The 17,510-nt window shown below is 42.8% G+C and overlaps 1 protein-coding gene across 1 annotated transcript; it reads right to left on the bottom strand.

The window, feature by feature from the left end:
- Positions 1–4,332: 4,332 nt before the first annotated feature.
- Positions 4,333–17,298, bottom strand: LOC121540140 (GTP-binding protein REM 2-like). Its single transcript, XM_045207664.1, has 5 exons — positions 17,006–17,298; positions 15,558–15,873; positions 15,243–15,316; positions 6,206–6,383; positions 4,333–5,045 (listed from the first exon to the last, which is right to left on the bottom strand). The coding sequence occupies exons 1-5, from the start codon at positions 17,057–17,059 to the stop codon at positions 4,753–4,755; spliced, it is 915 nt and encodes a 304-aa protein (XP_045063599.1). The 5' UTR covers positions 17,060–17,298; the 3' UTR covers positions 4,333–4,752.
- Between the last annotated feature and the right edge of the window lie 212 nt (positions 17,299–17,510).

Here is a 17,510-nt window from a genome sequence, read left to right as displayed (position 1 = left end):
ATCTCATATGTACAGTACCAGTCAAAAGTTTGGACAAACCTATTCATTCAAGGGTTTTTCTTCAATTTAACTATTTTCTACATTGTAGAATAATAGTGAAGACATCAAAACTATGAAATAACACGTATGGAATCATGTAGTAAACAAAAAAGTGTTAAACAAATCAAAATATATTTAATATTTGAGATTCATCAAATAGCCACCCTTTGCCTTGATGACAGCTTTGCACACTCTTGGCATTCTCTCAACCACCTTCACCTGGAATGCTTTTCCAACAGTCTTGAAGGAGTTCCCACATATGCTGAGCACTTGTTGGCTGCTTTTCCTTCACTCTGCGGTCCGACTCATCCCAAACCATCCCAATTGGGTTGAGGTTGGGGGATTGTGGAGGCCAGGTCATCTGATGCAGCACTCCATCACTCTCCTTCTTGGTAAAATAGCCCTTATACATCCTGGAGGTGTCCTGTTAAAAAACAAATGATAGTCCCACTAAGCCCAAACCAGATGGGATGGCGTATCACTGCAGAATGCTGTGGTAGCCATGCTGGTTAAGTGTGCCTTGAATTCTAAATAAATCACAGACAGTGTCACCAGCAAAGCACCCCCACACCATAACACCTCCTCCTCCATGCTTTACGGTGGGAGCTACACATGTGGAGATCATCCGTTCACCCACACAGTGTCTCACAAAGACACGGCGGTTGGAACCAGAAATCTCAAATTTGGACTACAGACCAAAGGACACATTTCCACCGGTCTAATGTCCATTGCTCGTGTTTCTTGGCCCAAGCAGGTCTCTTCTTAGTATTGGTGTCCTTTAGTAGAGGTTTCTTTGCAGCAATTCGACCATGAAGGCCTGATTCACACGGTCGCCTCTGAACAGTTGATGTTGAGATGTGTCTGTTACTTGAACTCTGTGAAGCATTTATTTGGGCTGCAATTTCTGAGGCTGGTAACTCTAATTAACTTATCCTCTGCAGCAAAGGTAACTCTGGGTCTTCCATTCCTGTGGCGGTCCTAATGAGAGCAGAGTTTCATCATAGCGTTTGATGGTTTTTGCGACTGCACTTGAAGAAACGTTCAAAGTTCTTGTAATTTCCTGTATTGACTGACCTTCATGTCTTAAAGTAATGATGGACTGTCGTTACTCTTTGCTTATTTGAGCTGTTCTTGCCATAATATGGACTTGGTCTTTTACCAAATAGGGCTATCTTCTGTATACCCCCCTACCTTGTCACAACACAACTGATTGGCTCAAACGCAATAAGAAGGAAAGAAATTCCACAAATTTACTTTTAACAAGGCACACCTGTTAATTGAAATGCATTCCAGGTGACTACCTCATGAAGCTGGTTGAGAGAATGCCAAGAGTGTGCAAAGCTGTCATCAAGGCAAAGGGTGGCTATTTAAAGAATCTCAAATATAAAATGTATTATGATTTGTTTAACACTTTTTTGGTTACTGCATGATTCCATATGTGTTATTTAATAGTTTTGATGTCTTCACTATTATTCTACAATGTAAAAAATAGTAAAAATAAAGAAAAACCCTTGAATGAGTAGGTGTGTCCAACCTTTTGACTGGTAGTGTATATACTGTATTTTATAATATTCTACTGTATCTTAGTCCATGCCGCTCTGTCATTGCTCGTCCGTATATGTATATATTCTTAATTCCATTCCTTACTTAGATTTGTGTGTATCGGGTATATGTTGTGAAATTGTTAAATATTACTTGTTAGATATTACTGCACTGTCAGAGCTAGAAGCATAAGCATTTCGCTACACCCGCAATAACATCTGCTAAACACGTGTATGTGACAAATACAATTTGATTTGATTTGATTTGAATTTTGTATGGGAAAATGTTGAACACAAATGCATATGGCACAAAGATTCTAGGTCTCCTTGACAACAGTAACCTGGCAACGATCACTCTAAATACAATAAATCCTGGCTCCATCCCTTCCCCCCTTCTCTCTTATGCCCTCTCTAAGTTCAGTCTCTCTCTGTCTCTCTCTCTGGCCCTTTCTCTACCCCCTCTCTGTATCCCCATGGATACAAGATCGTCTGTATACTCAAAAAAGCAAGTGAAGAGCTCATGAAAATCATCAAAACCTGAACTACTATGAAAACGATGTAATACCAGGGCTGGTACTTTGACTGCTCTATTGCACTTGTCCTGGAAACCTACAGGTAACTGCCAAAATAAAGGAAACACCAACATAACGTGTCTTAATAGGGCATTAATAGGGCACTAGAACAGCTTCAATGCAGCTGCAATGCAACTTGGCATATATTCTACAAGTGTCTGGAACTCTACTGGAGGGATGCGACACCATTCTACCACGAGAAATTCCATAATTTGGAGTTTTGTTAATGGTGGTGGAAAACGCTGTCTCAGGCGCCGCTCCAGAATCTCCTATAAGTGTTCAATTGGGTTGAGAGCTGGTGACTGAGACACACACAAACACACACCATTTAAAGCCCCATGCTCATTTGAGACCCCTCTTTCAAAGTCACTGAAATCTCTTCTTCTAGCCATGGTAGCCAAAAATAATGGGCAACTGGATATTTCTATACATAACCCTAAGCATGATGGGATGTTAATCGCTTAATTAACTCAGGAACCACACGTGTGGAAGCAAATGCTTTCAATATACTTTGTATCCCTCATTTACTCAAGTCTTTCCTTTTTTCTGGCATTTACAGTAAAAAAAAAAATTGGATTTCATGTAATGGACATACACAAAATAGTCCAAATTGGTGAAGTGAAATGAAAAAAATAACTTGTTTCAAAACATTCTACTAGTGGTGCGTGCATATGTATTCACCCCCTTTGCTATGAAGCCCTAAATAAGATCTGGTGCAACCAATTACCTTCAGAAGTCACATAATTACCGGTAGTTAAATAAAGTCCACCTGTGTGCAATCTAAGTGTCACATGATCTGTCACATGATCTCAGTATATATACACCTGTTCTGAACGGCCCCAGAGTCTGCAACACCACTAAGCAAGGGGCACCACCAAGCAAGCGGCACCACGAAGAGCAAGGAGCTCTCCAAACAGGTCAGGGACAAAGTTGTGGAGAAGTACAGATCAGGGTTGGGTTATAAAAGAATATCTGAAACTTTGAACATCCCACGGAGCACCATTAAATCCATTATTTAAAAAATTGAAAGAATATGGCACCACAACAAACCTGCCAAGAGAGGGCCGCCCACCAAAACTCACGGACTAGGCAAGGAGGGCATTTTATCAAAGAGGCAACAAAGAGTCCAAAGATAACCCTGAAGGAGCTGCAAAGCTCCACAGCGGAGATTGGAGTATCTGTCCATAGGACCACTTTAAGCCGTACACTCCACAGAGCTGGGCTTTACGGAAGAGTGGCCAGAAAAAAGCCATTGCTTAAAGAAAAAAATAAGCAAACACATCTGGTCAGATGAGACTAAAATTGAGTTTTTTGGCCATCAAGGAAAACGCTATGTCTGGCGCAAACCCAACACCTCTCATCAACCCGAGAACACCATCCCCACAGTGAAGCATGGTGGTGGCAGCATCATGCTGTGAGGATGTTTTTCATCGGCAGGGACTGGGAAACTGGTCAGAATTGAAGGAATGATGGATGGCGCTAAATACAGGGAAAGTCTTGAGGGCAACCTGTTTCAGTCTTCCAGAGATTTGAGACTGGGACGGAGGTTCACCTTCCAGCAGGACAATGACCCTAAGCACACTGGTAAAGCAACACTCGTGTGGTTTAAGGGGAAACATTTAAATGTATTGGAATGGCCTAGTCAAAGCCCAGACCTCAATCCAACTGAGAATCTGTGGTATGACTTAAAGATTGCTGTACACCAGCGGAACCGATCCAACTTGAAGGCGCTGGAGCAGTTTTGCCTTGAAGAATGGGCAAAAATCCCAGTGGCTAGATGTGCCAAGCTTATAGACATACCCCAAGAGACTTGCAGCTGTAATTGCTACAAAAGGTGGCTCTACAAAGTATTGACTTTGGGGGGGTGAATAGTTATGCACGCTCAAGTTTTCTGTTTTTTTGTCTTATTTCTTGTTTGTTTCACCCCCCCAAAGTGGTAGGCATGTTGTGTAAATCAAATGATACAAACCCCCCAAAAAATCCATTTTAATTCCAGGTTGTAAGGCAACAAAATAGGAAAAATGCCAAGGGGGGTGAATACTTTTGCAAGCCACTGTTCCTGTATTTCTACAATGCGAAGAGCATTCAGGGAAGTTTCTGCACTATCAAGTCTCTCAACTGTAACAGAACACACAGAGACAAATACACAGATAAAAAGAGTCACCTTCCTTTCTCATGACTTCTAAAAGTATTTTATTTGGTCCACACTGAAATCACATCGGAATGGAGGTGGAGAATCAGTCCCACCACTACAATATGATGCTTTGTGTTGTATTTACATGTGTTCAGCTAATGAATGGTTTTCTATCTATCATCTATGGTTCTCTAGTACAACATTTCTACATGAATAAACCCAGATACATCCATCACTTATTTAATGCCATTCTCTCTTCCTGCTCTTCTCTGCTTTATGCATGTGTCATCCCCCACTACTGTATCCTCCTCCCATCACTCACTTTTACACTCACACATTTACACTCACTTTTCTCATAACCATAATTTACCTCTTCAGATCCCTCTCTATTTTGCGATTTCTTACATCTTATTTCCCTCTTGCTCTCTTTCTAGACACCCCTCTTCTATCCCGCCATCATCCCTGATCACAGGGCACCCAGGTCATGGCAGGACCGGGACTTCTGTCTAAAGAACTTGCCCCCGTCTCGTTCCCTCTCACGGGGGTAGCGTGGGACCAGGCTAGTGAGGAAACGCTTAGCACGGTGGGTGATGCTCTCCCGGCCGCCAGCCATGTCGTGCCCACAGGCCCCTGGGGGCACCGGGTTGAGGCCCCTGGCTAACCTCACAGCATACTCCAAGAGCTCCGCCGTGCGGTGATCCAGAGAGGCTGACATCTCCACATACAGACAGTCAAACAGAGAAGCGCTGGTAAGGGCCTCTGAGAGAGACAGGGAGAAAAAGGGAGATGATGATGACGATGATGAGGGAAAAAGAAAAACACCCATAAGCACAGTTGTCAGTGGTAAACACATTTTGGATGAGAGCATTTCGGGTGGGTACACAGTGATGTGCTAGTGTCACAGGTTCATCCATATTAGTTACATGATGAAGCACCACTTATTCTCTCATTGTCCTGTGACTCAGCCCAGCTCCTCTCTGGTTGACCTCAGATACACTACAATATCAATATCCCTGCCTCTGTGGATTTATTGTGTCATTACAGACTAGTGTTCCCAGGACAAACACACACACATTGAAAGCCTTTATTAAAAAGATGGAAAAAGCGCATATAAAAGATAGAGTGCAAGACAGCGATCACAGGGAATGAGATGCCAGACAATGAAAATGGTGAGAAGCAATTGCCCTAATTGGTCCTAATTAAAACTGTGTTTTTTATTAGAGATGAAATTATCCCTGACAGCAGAGGAAGAGAGGTATGGTAAATTATTTTATTTTCTTCTGTGAAAAGTAATTAAGCAGAATACCTTGCTCTTTGCCTCAAGCCTACTAAGACAAAGGCTCTTGGCTCTGAGACAGCTAGGTCTGAAGAGCTGCAGTCTGGAGAAACACATCACACAGAGACGGGTGGGGGTGAAATGGAGAAGGTTTGAAAGAGCAAGAGTTTTGTTTACATGTGTGTTATAGGTTGGGGGGACCAAACAGCCGAGCTCAGGCTGGTCTTCTGAACACACCACACAGCCATATCCTCAGTTGATATGTACATCTAGATGAATAGGGTGTGTGTTCTCAGTATCTCATGCACAGTTCTCAGCATGCACATTCCCTCCCCCCATACTCCCACACTGCACTGCAGCTGAAGCACTGTGCCACTTTCCGTCTGTATTCCTGTAATTCTCCCCCCACAGCAATACCCTGCAGATATACAGTACAGAACTCAACCTGTCAACACACAGGGTGGAGATGGCAGGCAGGAACAAGGCAATGAGAGGAGAGAGCATCTATAGGGAGAGATAATCTATAGGGAAAGGTATGCGCTAGGACACTGCAGGTTATACAAAGCATCGTAAGGTTGCAGAGACAATGGGGTACATCATTCCATCGCTGTCCTGTAACAAAGAGAGGGCCAAGCTGCCTCACCTTGAGTGCTGACCTCACGTGAACGGACTAGGTCGCTCTTGTTGCCCACGAGGATGATGGGAGTTTGCGGCTGCGTCTCCCTGAGGAGGAGGCGGAGTTGGGCGGTGCGGTGGAAACTGCGCCTGTCCGTCACAGAGAACACCAGGACACACACCTCACACTGGAGAGCAGACACGTCCTGATAGAGGGAGGGAGAGAGATCACCACAACCATACCACTTTACCTTCCATTTAGTCATATGAATTTCAATGAGAATACACTCCTGTGTATAAGAGAGGTCATACTTGACTGTGTATAGAACAACCAAATCTACACTATATACACAAAAGTATGTGGACACCCCTTCAAATTTGTGGATTCGCCTGTTTCAGCCACACCCATTGCTGACAGGTGTATAAAATTGAGCACACAGCCATGCCATCTCCCTAGACAAACATTGGCAGTAGAATGACCTTACTGAAGAGCTCAGTGACTTTCAACGTGGCACCGTCACCTTTCCAACAAGTCAGTTCGTCAAATTTCTGCCCTGCTAGAGCAGCCTCAGTCAACTGTAAGTGCTCTTATTGTGAAGTGGAAACATCTAGCAGCAACAACAGCTCAGCCACGAAGTGGTAGGCCACACAAGATCACAGAACGGGACCGCTGAGTGCTGAAGTGCCTAGCGCGTAAAAATTGTCTGTCCTTGGTTGCAACACTCACTGCTGAGTTCCAAAATGCTTCTGGAAGCAACGTCAGCACAATAACTGTTCGTCGGGAACTTCATGAATTGGTTTTCCATGGCCGAGCAGCCGCACACAAGCCTAAGATCACCATGTGCAATGCCAAGAGTCAGCTGGAGTGGTGTAAAGCACGCTGCCATTGGGCTCTGGAGCAGTGGAAACGCGTTCTCTGGAGTGATGAATCACGCTTCACCATCTGGCAGTCTGACGGACAAATCTGGGTTTGGCGGATGTCAGGAAAACGCTACCTGCCCGAATGCATAGTGCCAACTGTAAAGTTTGGTGGATGAGGAATAATGGTCTGGGGCTGTTTTTCATGGTTCGGGCTAGGCCCCTTAGTTCCAGTGAAAGGAAATCTTAACACTACAGCATAAAATGTCATTCTAGATGATTCTGTCCTTCCAACTTTGTGGCAACAGTTTGGGGAAGGCCCTTTCCTGTTTCAGCAAGACAATGCCCCCGTGCACAAAGCGAGGTCCATACAGAAATGGTTTGTCGAGATCGGTGTGGAATACCTTGACTGGCCTGCACAGAGCCCTGACCTCAACCTCATCGAATACCTTTGGGATGAATTGGAACGCCAGCTGCGAGCCAGACCTAATCGCCCAACATCAGTGCCTGACCAGTAATGTAGGGACTTGGAAAGCCTTCCCAGAAGAGTGGAGGCTGTTATTGCAGCAAAGGGGGGACCAACTCCATATTAATGCCCATAATTTTGGAATGAGATGTGCGACAAGCAGGTGTCCACATACTTTTGGTAATGTAGTGTATATGTTATTCCTATGAATAAGAAAGTGGTTAACCTCTACAGGATCTGTGTCCTTATACGGGACGGTTGAGCTGACGAGTGCTAATGTGATTAGCATGACTGTTGTAAGTAACAGCAAACTTTCCAGGACATAGACATATCTTATATGGGCAGAAGGCTTAAATTCTTGTTAATCTAAATGCACTGTCCAATTTACAGTAGCCATTACAGTGAAGAAATACCATGCTATTGTTTGAGAAGAGTGCACAACAACAAAAAACATATCACGGCAACTGGTTTGATACATTCACCTCTGAAGGTAAATAATTTACTTACATTCAGTAATCTTGCTCTGATTTGTCATCCTAAGGGTCCCAGAGATAAACTGTAGCATAGTTTTGTTTGATAAAATCCCATTTTTATATTCAAATGTAGGAACTGGGTTCTACAGTTTGAACCCCTGCTGTCTCTGGCTCCACACCCACCCCGCCCGGCCATCTAGATGTGTGAAAGTTAGAGTATAAGCTAATGATCCATCATGTATGACATTCCTGGGAGTGTGTAAACTTAAATTTTGTATTGCCATATCATTTTTGTATGTCCTCTATAGTTATGTACTTGAAAATGTATCAATTGACCAATTCGGCACATTTGGGCAGACTTGATACAAAATAGTCCAGTATTGCAACGCTTCACTGGATCAATCTGAAACTTTGCACACACACTGCTGCCATCTAGTGGCCAAAATCTAACTTGCGCCTAAACTGCAATATTATATTGTGGCCTTTCTATTGCATTTCAAAGATGATGGAACATGTTTTTTGTTTGTATTATCTTTTACCAGATCTAATTTGTTATATTCTCCTACATTAATTTCACATTTCCACAAACTTCAAAGTGTTTCCTTTCAAATGATATCAAGAATATGCATATCCATGCTTCAGGTCCTGAGCTACAGGCAGTTAGATTTGGGTATGTCGTTTTAGGCGAAATTGAAAAAAAGGGTCCGATCCTTAAGAGGTTAACCCTGCTGCCAGGTTTTCAAAATGATAGGAACATTTGGCTACATGTATTTTTATGTGTCTGAATGGATTGAGTGTGCACATTTTCACAGTGCGGTACTGAGAGCCTTGTGAATGAGGGTCAGCAGTAACATTTCATTAGGGACAGTTCGATCTTTACTGCGGTGGGGGGGTGGTCCAAAATAGTGGAGGGTTGTCTAACCTTTTTTTTTGCTTTGGGGAGGGTTGTGTGTTTTTTTATTGGGCACAGTGGAGGGTAGTGTGTTTTTTCCCTGGTTTACATGCGCTCTTTTGAAGGATTTCTATATAATTTCTTCCATCGTAGCCAAATGTCCTCATCTACTTGCATGCGCGTCCCCTATATCAAGGTGTTTTGGTACTTCCCTTATGCACTACGCTTCAACGCATGCTAACTTTTACTACACCATAGGTCAATATATTCTACCAGTCTAACTTTCTATCCTGCCCTCTATCCAACATTCATAGTGACAATAGTGGTAGGTGGATCGTTTGTCCAGATCTGCAATAGGCTAACTAGCAACCATACCACACATAAAAGCATTCAAAGCTGCATAATTTTTTTAATATGAATCCACAAGAACAAATAGGAGTAGCTGATAGGCAGCGGAGAGGCCAGGCGCATCATTACGCATGAAATAACATTGAAGTGCTCAGGGGCCCCACAGGGGTGTGTGCTTACTCCCCTCCCATACTCCCTGTTCATCCTCAACTGTGTGGCCACGCACGATTCCAACACCATTATCAAGTTCGCTGACGACACGATGGTGCTATGCCTGATCACCGGTGACGATGAGTAAGCCTACAGGGAGGAGGTCAGTGACCTGGCAGTGTGGTGCCGGAGCAACAACCTCTCCCTCAACGTCAGCAAGACCAAGGAGCTGATCATGGACTACAGGAAAGGGGGGGGCGAGCACGCCCCCATCCACATCGACGGGGCGGCAGTGGAGCAAGTTGACAGCTTCAAGTTCCTCGTTGTCCAAATCACTAAAGCCTTAAAATGGTCCAAACACACACGCACAGTCACGAAGAAGGTGCGACAGTGCCTCTTCCCCCTCAGGAGGTTGAAAAAGTTTGGCATGGGCCCTCAAATCCTGAAAAGGTTGTACAGCTGTACAATTGAGAGCATATTGACTGGCTGCATCAGTGCTTGGTATGGCAATAGCACCACCCTCGATGGCATGGCGTTACAGAGGGTTGTGCGGACAGCCCTGTATATCACTGGGGCCGAGCTCCCTGCCATCCAGGACCTCTATATCAGGCGGTGTGAAAAGGAGACCCGGAAAATCGTCAAAAACCCCAACCACACAAGCCATAGACTATTTTCTCTACTGCCGCACAGCAAGAGGTACCGGTGCATCAAGTCTGACACAAACAGGCTCTTGAACAGCTTCTATCCCTAAGCAATACGACTGATAGCTAACAAAATAGCTACGCGGACTGATTTTATCTTGTATCTTTATTGACCTTTTATTTCAATATTTGTCTCTATGCACACTCACACACACTGTCACTCCAACACACACACAAACACTCAGTCCATCATTTGCTCACTCACACATAATATGCACATACATTTATCCTGACTACACACCCACACACCCACTCACATGCAAGCTGCTGCTACTCTGTTTATCTTATATCCTGTTGCCTAGTCCCCTTACCCCTATACATATCTACCTCCATCACTCCAGTATCCCTGCACATGTAAATATGGTATTGGATCTGACTTTTAAAATATTTCCTGTATAGTATGCTTACTTACTTACTTTATTGTGCAATTCATATTTCCTATTCTTATTTCTTGAGTGTTTTTTTTCTAGTAATACATCGCTATTGATTATTGCATTGTCGGGTTTTAAGTTTGCAAGAAAGGCATTTCACTGTACTTGTGCATGTGACATTAAAACTTTAAACTTGAAGACTTGAGACACGCAGCTCAAAAAGCGCCCCTATTGATCTTGTTTAGCGACAATACAATTATCCTACCTAGACTAGCCTTCAACACCACAATGTAATGAATAATTGCATTATTGTCTTTAATTGAGTACAAAATTCTAGTCTAGGCTGCAGTGAAAATGTCATTTGAATAATGGTGCAAAAGCCCTGTAATTGGAATGTTTCATTCCATTTGGATCAGTTGACTCTAGACAGTGGTCTAGAAGGTCTAGAAAGGCACAGTAGCAGGCCAGTCTGGCTGTATTTTTACTTCTGATACTGAATGCGCTGTCTGTTGCAGATCATCATTCTCCCAAGTCGTCCTATAATAAAGTGGCTACATATGCTCCCGGCTGGCCCAGATATTCAGGAAAGCTTAACGCAGGCTCTGCCTCCTCTCCAATTCGAGCGCCTTGTCCTCGTGCATCTAGAACCTAACGCTTCAATATAGCCTAAATATTTGTCATTAAACTTTTTTAATGTATTACCTTTTATATGTGGCATAAACACAACCAGTCACAATGTTTTAATCTGATTAAGCTACTTCAAGTCTCCTGTAGGCATGCGCACGTTCGTCCAAAATATAATCCCAGCATCCTCAAAATGGCTTGACATTAACCAGGTTTCCATCCAACCTTTTTATGCGAGTACTTTGGATAAAAAATGTAATGACATCATGGGAAAGCATGCCGTTTATTAGGCTACAGATGAAATAAGTTATGATGAACTTCACAGGGTGGTGAAAGTGCACAGCGATGAGCTTGATGCTCCTGTCAATAAATATTGAGAGTCTTATTCTGCTGACATGATGATCGATGCTTGGCTGCCATTTGACAAATAAAAATAATCTCACACTTTTGTCCATACTAATCTCATGTAGGCTATACCCGCACTGTATCTGCGAGCTGTTGGCTAGAGTGCACGTGCCAATACCAGAGTGGGCACATTCACTTTACCTACACAACGTTTTTTTGTGACAAAACCATCAGTAGGCACTAGAGTTGAAAATGCGATGGAAACCCATTGAATTTAACAGCAAAAGTTATTTGTATGTGCACTACACATTTACGCACAGATTTCTATCCGCAACAAGTCCATTTCATGGAAACACAACTCTGATGAGAAAATGCCAATATAATTTTTATGCCGATTTTAGAATATTCACATGAAAATCTGTCACTAATTGGATGGAAACCTAGCTATAGACACCAGTGGTGGTCAGTGCGTTTAAGATGAGGGAGGATGGTAACAAATTTTATGTACATGGCATTATTTATATTACAGCATATTAGATGACTGTCATTCATATTCCATTCACCCAGCTCAATGTAACATCGATAGGTTTAGGCTACTACATGATACTCAAATTTTCCCTGTACCCATCATGAGGTTGCTACAACCTAGCCTATGAATTACAACGTATGTGCACAGGTCGAGAGAATTTTGAGTAATCAAGGTGACAGACAGTGACACATTCAATACCGCCTTGCACACTCTTGCCTGCATCTAGCAGATCTAGGGTGTAATCATTAGTCCAACAGTTGCAAACGAGAGTTTCTATTGAACAAATTCAGTTGTTTATCCCCGTTTTAAGAAACGTTTTTCAACAGAATTGGCGCAATGAATACACCCCTGATCACACTCAAACACAGTTCACTTTCATACCAGGCACATACAAACAGCTCATTGTATATATAATTCCATCTCGCATCTATCTATGCCCTCTCCTCCTCTCACCTTTTTCCTTTGCTTGTGGACTTCAGTGCAGAACACATCAGCTGTCTGTGACCAGGCAAAAAAAACTTTCCAAGCCAAACCTTCATATCATGACTGCTAACTGCTACACACAGCCTACATCATTGTCACGTCATAGTCAACATAGGCATAGCTACTAGAACTAAGGCGTTAGTAAACCCGCTACAATAATGCAGTACAGTTTAGTCAGCAGAAATCCGTTTAGCAGTTACATCGGCGGGCTCCGGTGGCAATAAATTAATAAAGCCAAAAGCTTATGGAAGAGTTCCAGTGTTGGATAGCCATAACAAGCTAGCTAACATAGCATCCCTCTCTGTTTGAGCCGGGTGTTTGAGTATGCAAAACTAGCTAGCTGCATTTGACACTAGCTAAGTAAGTGAAAGTGAAAGTGGAAATAAATATACAACGAAATATAGCTATCTTTCTCTCTCTCTCCCTCTCTCTCTTGCTTCTCCTTAATTTTGGAAGAAATTAATTTGTTCAAAACTGTTCAACTATTGTCTTTCTCTCTCTTTGATTCAACTACCACATTTTATGCACTATTGTGCTAGCTAGCTGTAGCTTATGCTTTCAGTATTAGATTCATTCTCTGATTCTTTGATTGGGTGGACAACATGTCAGTTCATGCGTCCTCCAGAAGTTGTCATAATTACTGTGTAAATCTGTGGAAGGGGGTGAGAACCATGAGCCTCCTAGGTTTTGTATTGAAGTCAATGTACCCAGAGGAGGACATAAGCTAGCTGTCCTCCGCCTACACCATAGTCCTACCCTACAGAGTGCTGCTGAGGCTACTGTAGACCTTCATTGCAAAACAGTGTGTTTTAATCAATTATTTGGTAAGGTTATATATTTAGTATTGTTTTATCTAAAAATGATAACTTTTTTAATGTTTTAACATTTTTATTTTTAAGAAATTCACTGAGGATGGTCCTCCCCTTCCTCCTCTGAGGAGCCTCCACTGATAGACACCCTAAAGACTCTGGAAAGTGCGCTAGTCCAATGTCACTTTGATTATGCCTGCACATCATGGTTCACCAGCAGCCCAAAACATCTAAATAATAAGCTACAGACCAGCCAAAACAAGCTTGTAAGAACTTTACTTAAACTCCCCCCTCATACTCATCTGGAGGTTGAGCATTTTATGCAGCTAGGCTTGGTCTGGTCCACGGCCTAAGTCCCCAGGTACCTATCCAACCTATTTTCATTTGTTAGAGATGTCCACCAGCATAATACCAGAGCCAGAGACACTAATATTCACTGTTTTAAATATATGAGTCTATCTGGTAAGAACACATTTTTATATACCTGCGCTGTTGAGTGGAACAAACTACCACAGCAACTCAAAGCCATATCAACCATAACGACTTTTTAAAAGAATGTCAAAAGCTGGCTAATGTGTGAACAGTATAACCATTTTTTTTCTGTATCTCTGTAATGTGTTTGTATACTTTATATGTAATTTAATATGTATTTATGTAAAAGATATGGACCATACTGGAAATAAGTCCCTGACTTTATTGTGCAATCCCGGTCACTTTTAAAAATCTTTGTGCTGTGTGTATATATGTATTTTTTTTTTACTGACAAATAAAATCTATCAATCCAAACTGTGCAGCGACCATTTGATGACTGGAAAGAGACGTCTATTACGAAACACCAAAAAGTTGAATGACGTTCGGAGATTGTCAAGCCAAGCCTTCAATACTGGGTAGGGAGGGATGTATTTTCTGTTTGTCCAGATTGACGTAGTCTATTTACTGTGGTGTTGAAAATGCAAACCATGATATTGAAGTGCCCGAAGTCGGTATGCTTTGTTTATTGGTTGTGTAGTGCATTGGCACAGAAACCTGTTGGTGGAAAATGTGTTGCTTATATTTATATAATTATAAATATGGCATCAAAATGTTGAACATCTTTTTTTATGACACCTTGAGTTGGACCAGCCCACCCCCCCAATACATTTTAACTGTCCCTTATAACTCTGGCATGATGAGTGCTCTATGACAGACAGACCAATGACTCATATCCAAGACTGTGTGATTGTATTTTTTCAACATTTCAAACACATGATTGCATATTGTTCTGGTGGTATGCAGTGAAAGTTGCCTGCAGCAATCAAGAGTGAGAGTGGAGCCCTGTGCTCTTTCATTCTATGATTCCCCGCTGCCTAGAGACAAATTACTGGGAACCACGTCAGTTACTGATGACACACGCAGAGAATACAATCACACACACACACACACACACACACACACACACACACACTGGATGCCCTTTAACTGAATTCTTCATAAGTCACTGACAATGCTTCAGGGACACTGAGTGAGCAATGCTAAATTAGAATTCTAAAATCTGAATTTAAGATTCCACTCTTAAGACTGGACTGCATCAAAAGGCTAACTCAAATTCTACTGAACAGAATAGACAGAGCAGCATCACCAACATATCTTGGTCTCTCCTACAAGACAACTAGAGAACGACGTCAGTGATGCAATTAGATCAACAGAATCACAATAAAAGAAAGCTGAAACAGCAGAAGGAGAATATGAAGGAGAATATGTCCCCAGCACTGTACATTTGCTCAGTGAGCAGCTCCCGCCCTCACACATCTATGAACACGTTTGAAGAGTTCCCAGGGCAACAGAGGTAAACCTGTGGAAAAGAACATGATAATAAGCTTCCAAGCCAGTCAATCACAGAGTCCCACAGGGGAATGTCATATTTCCACACTGAAACCGCCACATTAAGAGTTAGTCCATGAGGGAAGACAGAGGATAAAGGAGTGGGAGAGAGAAGGCTGGGGTAGAGTGGGACCACAGATGTGCTGTTTGGCTCACCTGCCTCCAGTTGTCGTAGATAAGGATGGTGCAGTCCTCGTCATCCACGGTAACAGTGTGCACATAGCCCTCCCCTGAGGGAGAGAGAGACATATCAGGCAAGTCTCAGGTGGGAGATGGGGGAAAGAAGGTTTTCAGCTTATTTTTTTAAAAGGACATACACAATGCTGGGGTGTTTTGCACGGCACATATTTGACCTGTTAGTATCATAGACCAATTTTTGTACAAACAGTGCTCAGTCTGAGGGAAAACTAGACGGGTCACGAGCAGATATTTAGTTCATATATTTTTGTCAACATCCAAACACCAATGTACCTTCAGAATCCACAGATGCAGTTCTATCCAAATCCCCAGCCAAGGCTATAGCAAGGCATGACTTGCCCACCCCATTCTGCCCCAGCAGGGCAATTCGAAAGGGCCCTTCAGAGGAGGGTCCCCCCTCTACCGCTGAGGTGATGGTCTCATCCTTCGCCGGGCTGAAACTGATTGGAGGAGGAGAAGGTCCAGCCAACCCTGATGTCCAATCACAATCATCATGGACTGCTTCCTCCCGTCTGAGCTGGTGTTTGATTGGCAGAGGGGTACTTCCTCTGCGTAAAGGCGGGGCACTGGACAGTGTCATACTGTCACACTAAAAGAGAGACAAATAAATAAATATACACAATATTTAAGCAATAAGGCCCGAGAAGGTGTGGTATATGACCAATATACTGTACCACGGCTAAGGGCTGTTCTTATGCACAACACAACGTGGAGTGTCTTAATGCTATTATAAACTGGTTACCAACATACCTAGAACAGCAAAAAGTAATTGTTTGTCATACCCGTTGTATACGGTCTGATATAACATGGCTTTCAGCCAATCAGCATTCAGGGCTCAAACCACCCAGTTTATAAATTCCCATATAACATGGACCAACCAGGCTCTGACTTTGAGTTCACATTTCCATCAGTATTCCACACTCAGTAGCAGCTTACCATACACACATAAGTCGACAATTGTCTAGATAGCAGGGATGGTGATGTGGCATCCATGTGCAATGCTGCGCTACCTTATATACTACCTCAGCCTCATCTGTCTCCAGGAAGACTTGACACCAATTTGACTGTAATAGACTGTGGGCTAGTCACTCTGTGCCTGACATGTCATAACTTTTAGTGTGATCTGAAATAGAAAGCCCTAGTCACATATATTACATTATCTCACTCTGTCTCTATCACCCTCATTATTAACATCTCTATTGTTTCTGCCTCTCTCTCTCCCCCTCTATATCTATCCATCTCCATTTCTAGCTTCATCTCTCTATTTATGTCTGTCTCTTTCTCTCTCACACAAGCACACAAGCTCACACACAGGCTCACACACACACACACACACACACACACACACACACACACACACACACACACACACACACACACACACAAGCTCACACACACACACACACACACACACACACACACACACACACACACACACACAAAGAGATGCAGAGAACCCTTAATAACTGAATGGCCTCCTGCCCATGAAACATTTGATGTCAGTGACATTTGAAGCTCAAAGAAAAAAAAAAAAAATTAGAACCCTTCATTTATGTCATCAGCACTTCCCGCGTCTTGTCACTCCGCATGTAGACGATAGACATTCTTGACAGATGTGTTGTGAGGCAAACGTTAGGTAATTACATATTTGCATCGATATAAACTGTTAAAAAGGTACATGGTGGCTTCCCAGCACATTCTCTTTAAACATCCTTGCCTACCTTCACCAGTGTTTCCTCGATATTGATACTGTCTTTGAGAGCATCTGTCGGCATCTGCAACTTGAAATACACCAGTCTGAAATCGACTTTTACGGAATCCCGAGTGTTTTCCCGCCCTCACACTCTTATTACTCACGCGCGCTCTACCTCAAGCCACACCAAAAACGGTTCTCTCTGTCTCTCGCTCTCTCGTGCGGACTCACACACGAACACTACATGCACGCACAGACTCTGCTACACAGGCAACTGAACACACGTTTCTCTCTCCCCCACAGTGTGCTCTCCTATACAGTAAGTTCTGTCCTCCTGCAGTGTCTTACCCAATTTTCGCTCTTCTGCATTTATGACTCACTTAAATGACGTGTAATGGTCGTTGTCAGCTTTTCATTTTCTTAGACAAAATTGATTTAGGCTCTTTAGCTACATCTGCGTCGACTACATCTTCTGTGTAGAGAAAAGTTCATGCGAAGTTCAGCTCTATAAAATGTTTGAATGCAGGAGCTAT

This window comes from Coregonus clupeaformis, chromosome 26 (genome assembly GCF_020615455.1).
Source record: "Coregonus clupeaformis isolate EN_2021a chromosome 26, ASM2061545v1, whole genome shotgun sequence".
Lineage (NCBI taxonomy): Eukaryota > Metazoa > Chordata > Actinopteri > Salmoniformes > Salmonidae > Coregonus > Coregonus clupeaformis.
The sequence above is the reverse complement of the archived record's forward strand: the minus strand, read 5'-3'. Positions and strand labels throughout refer to the sequence as shown.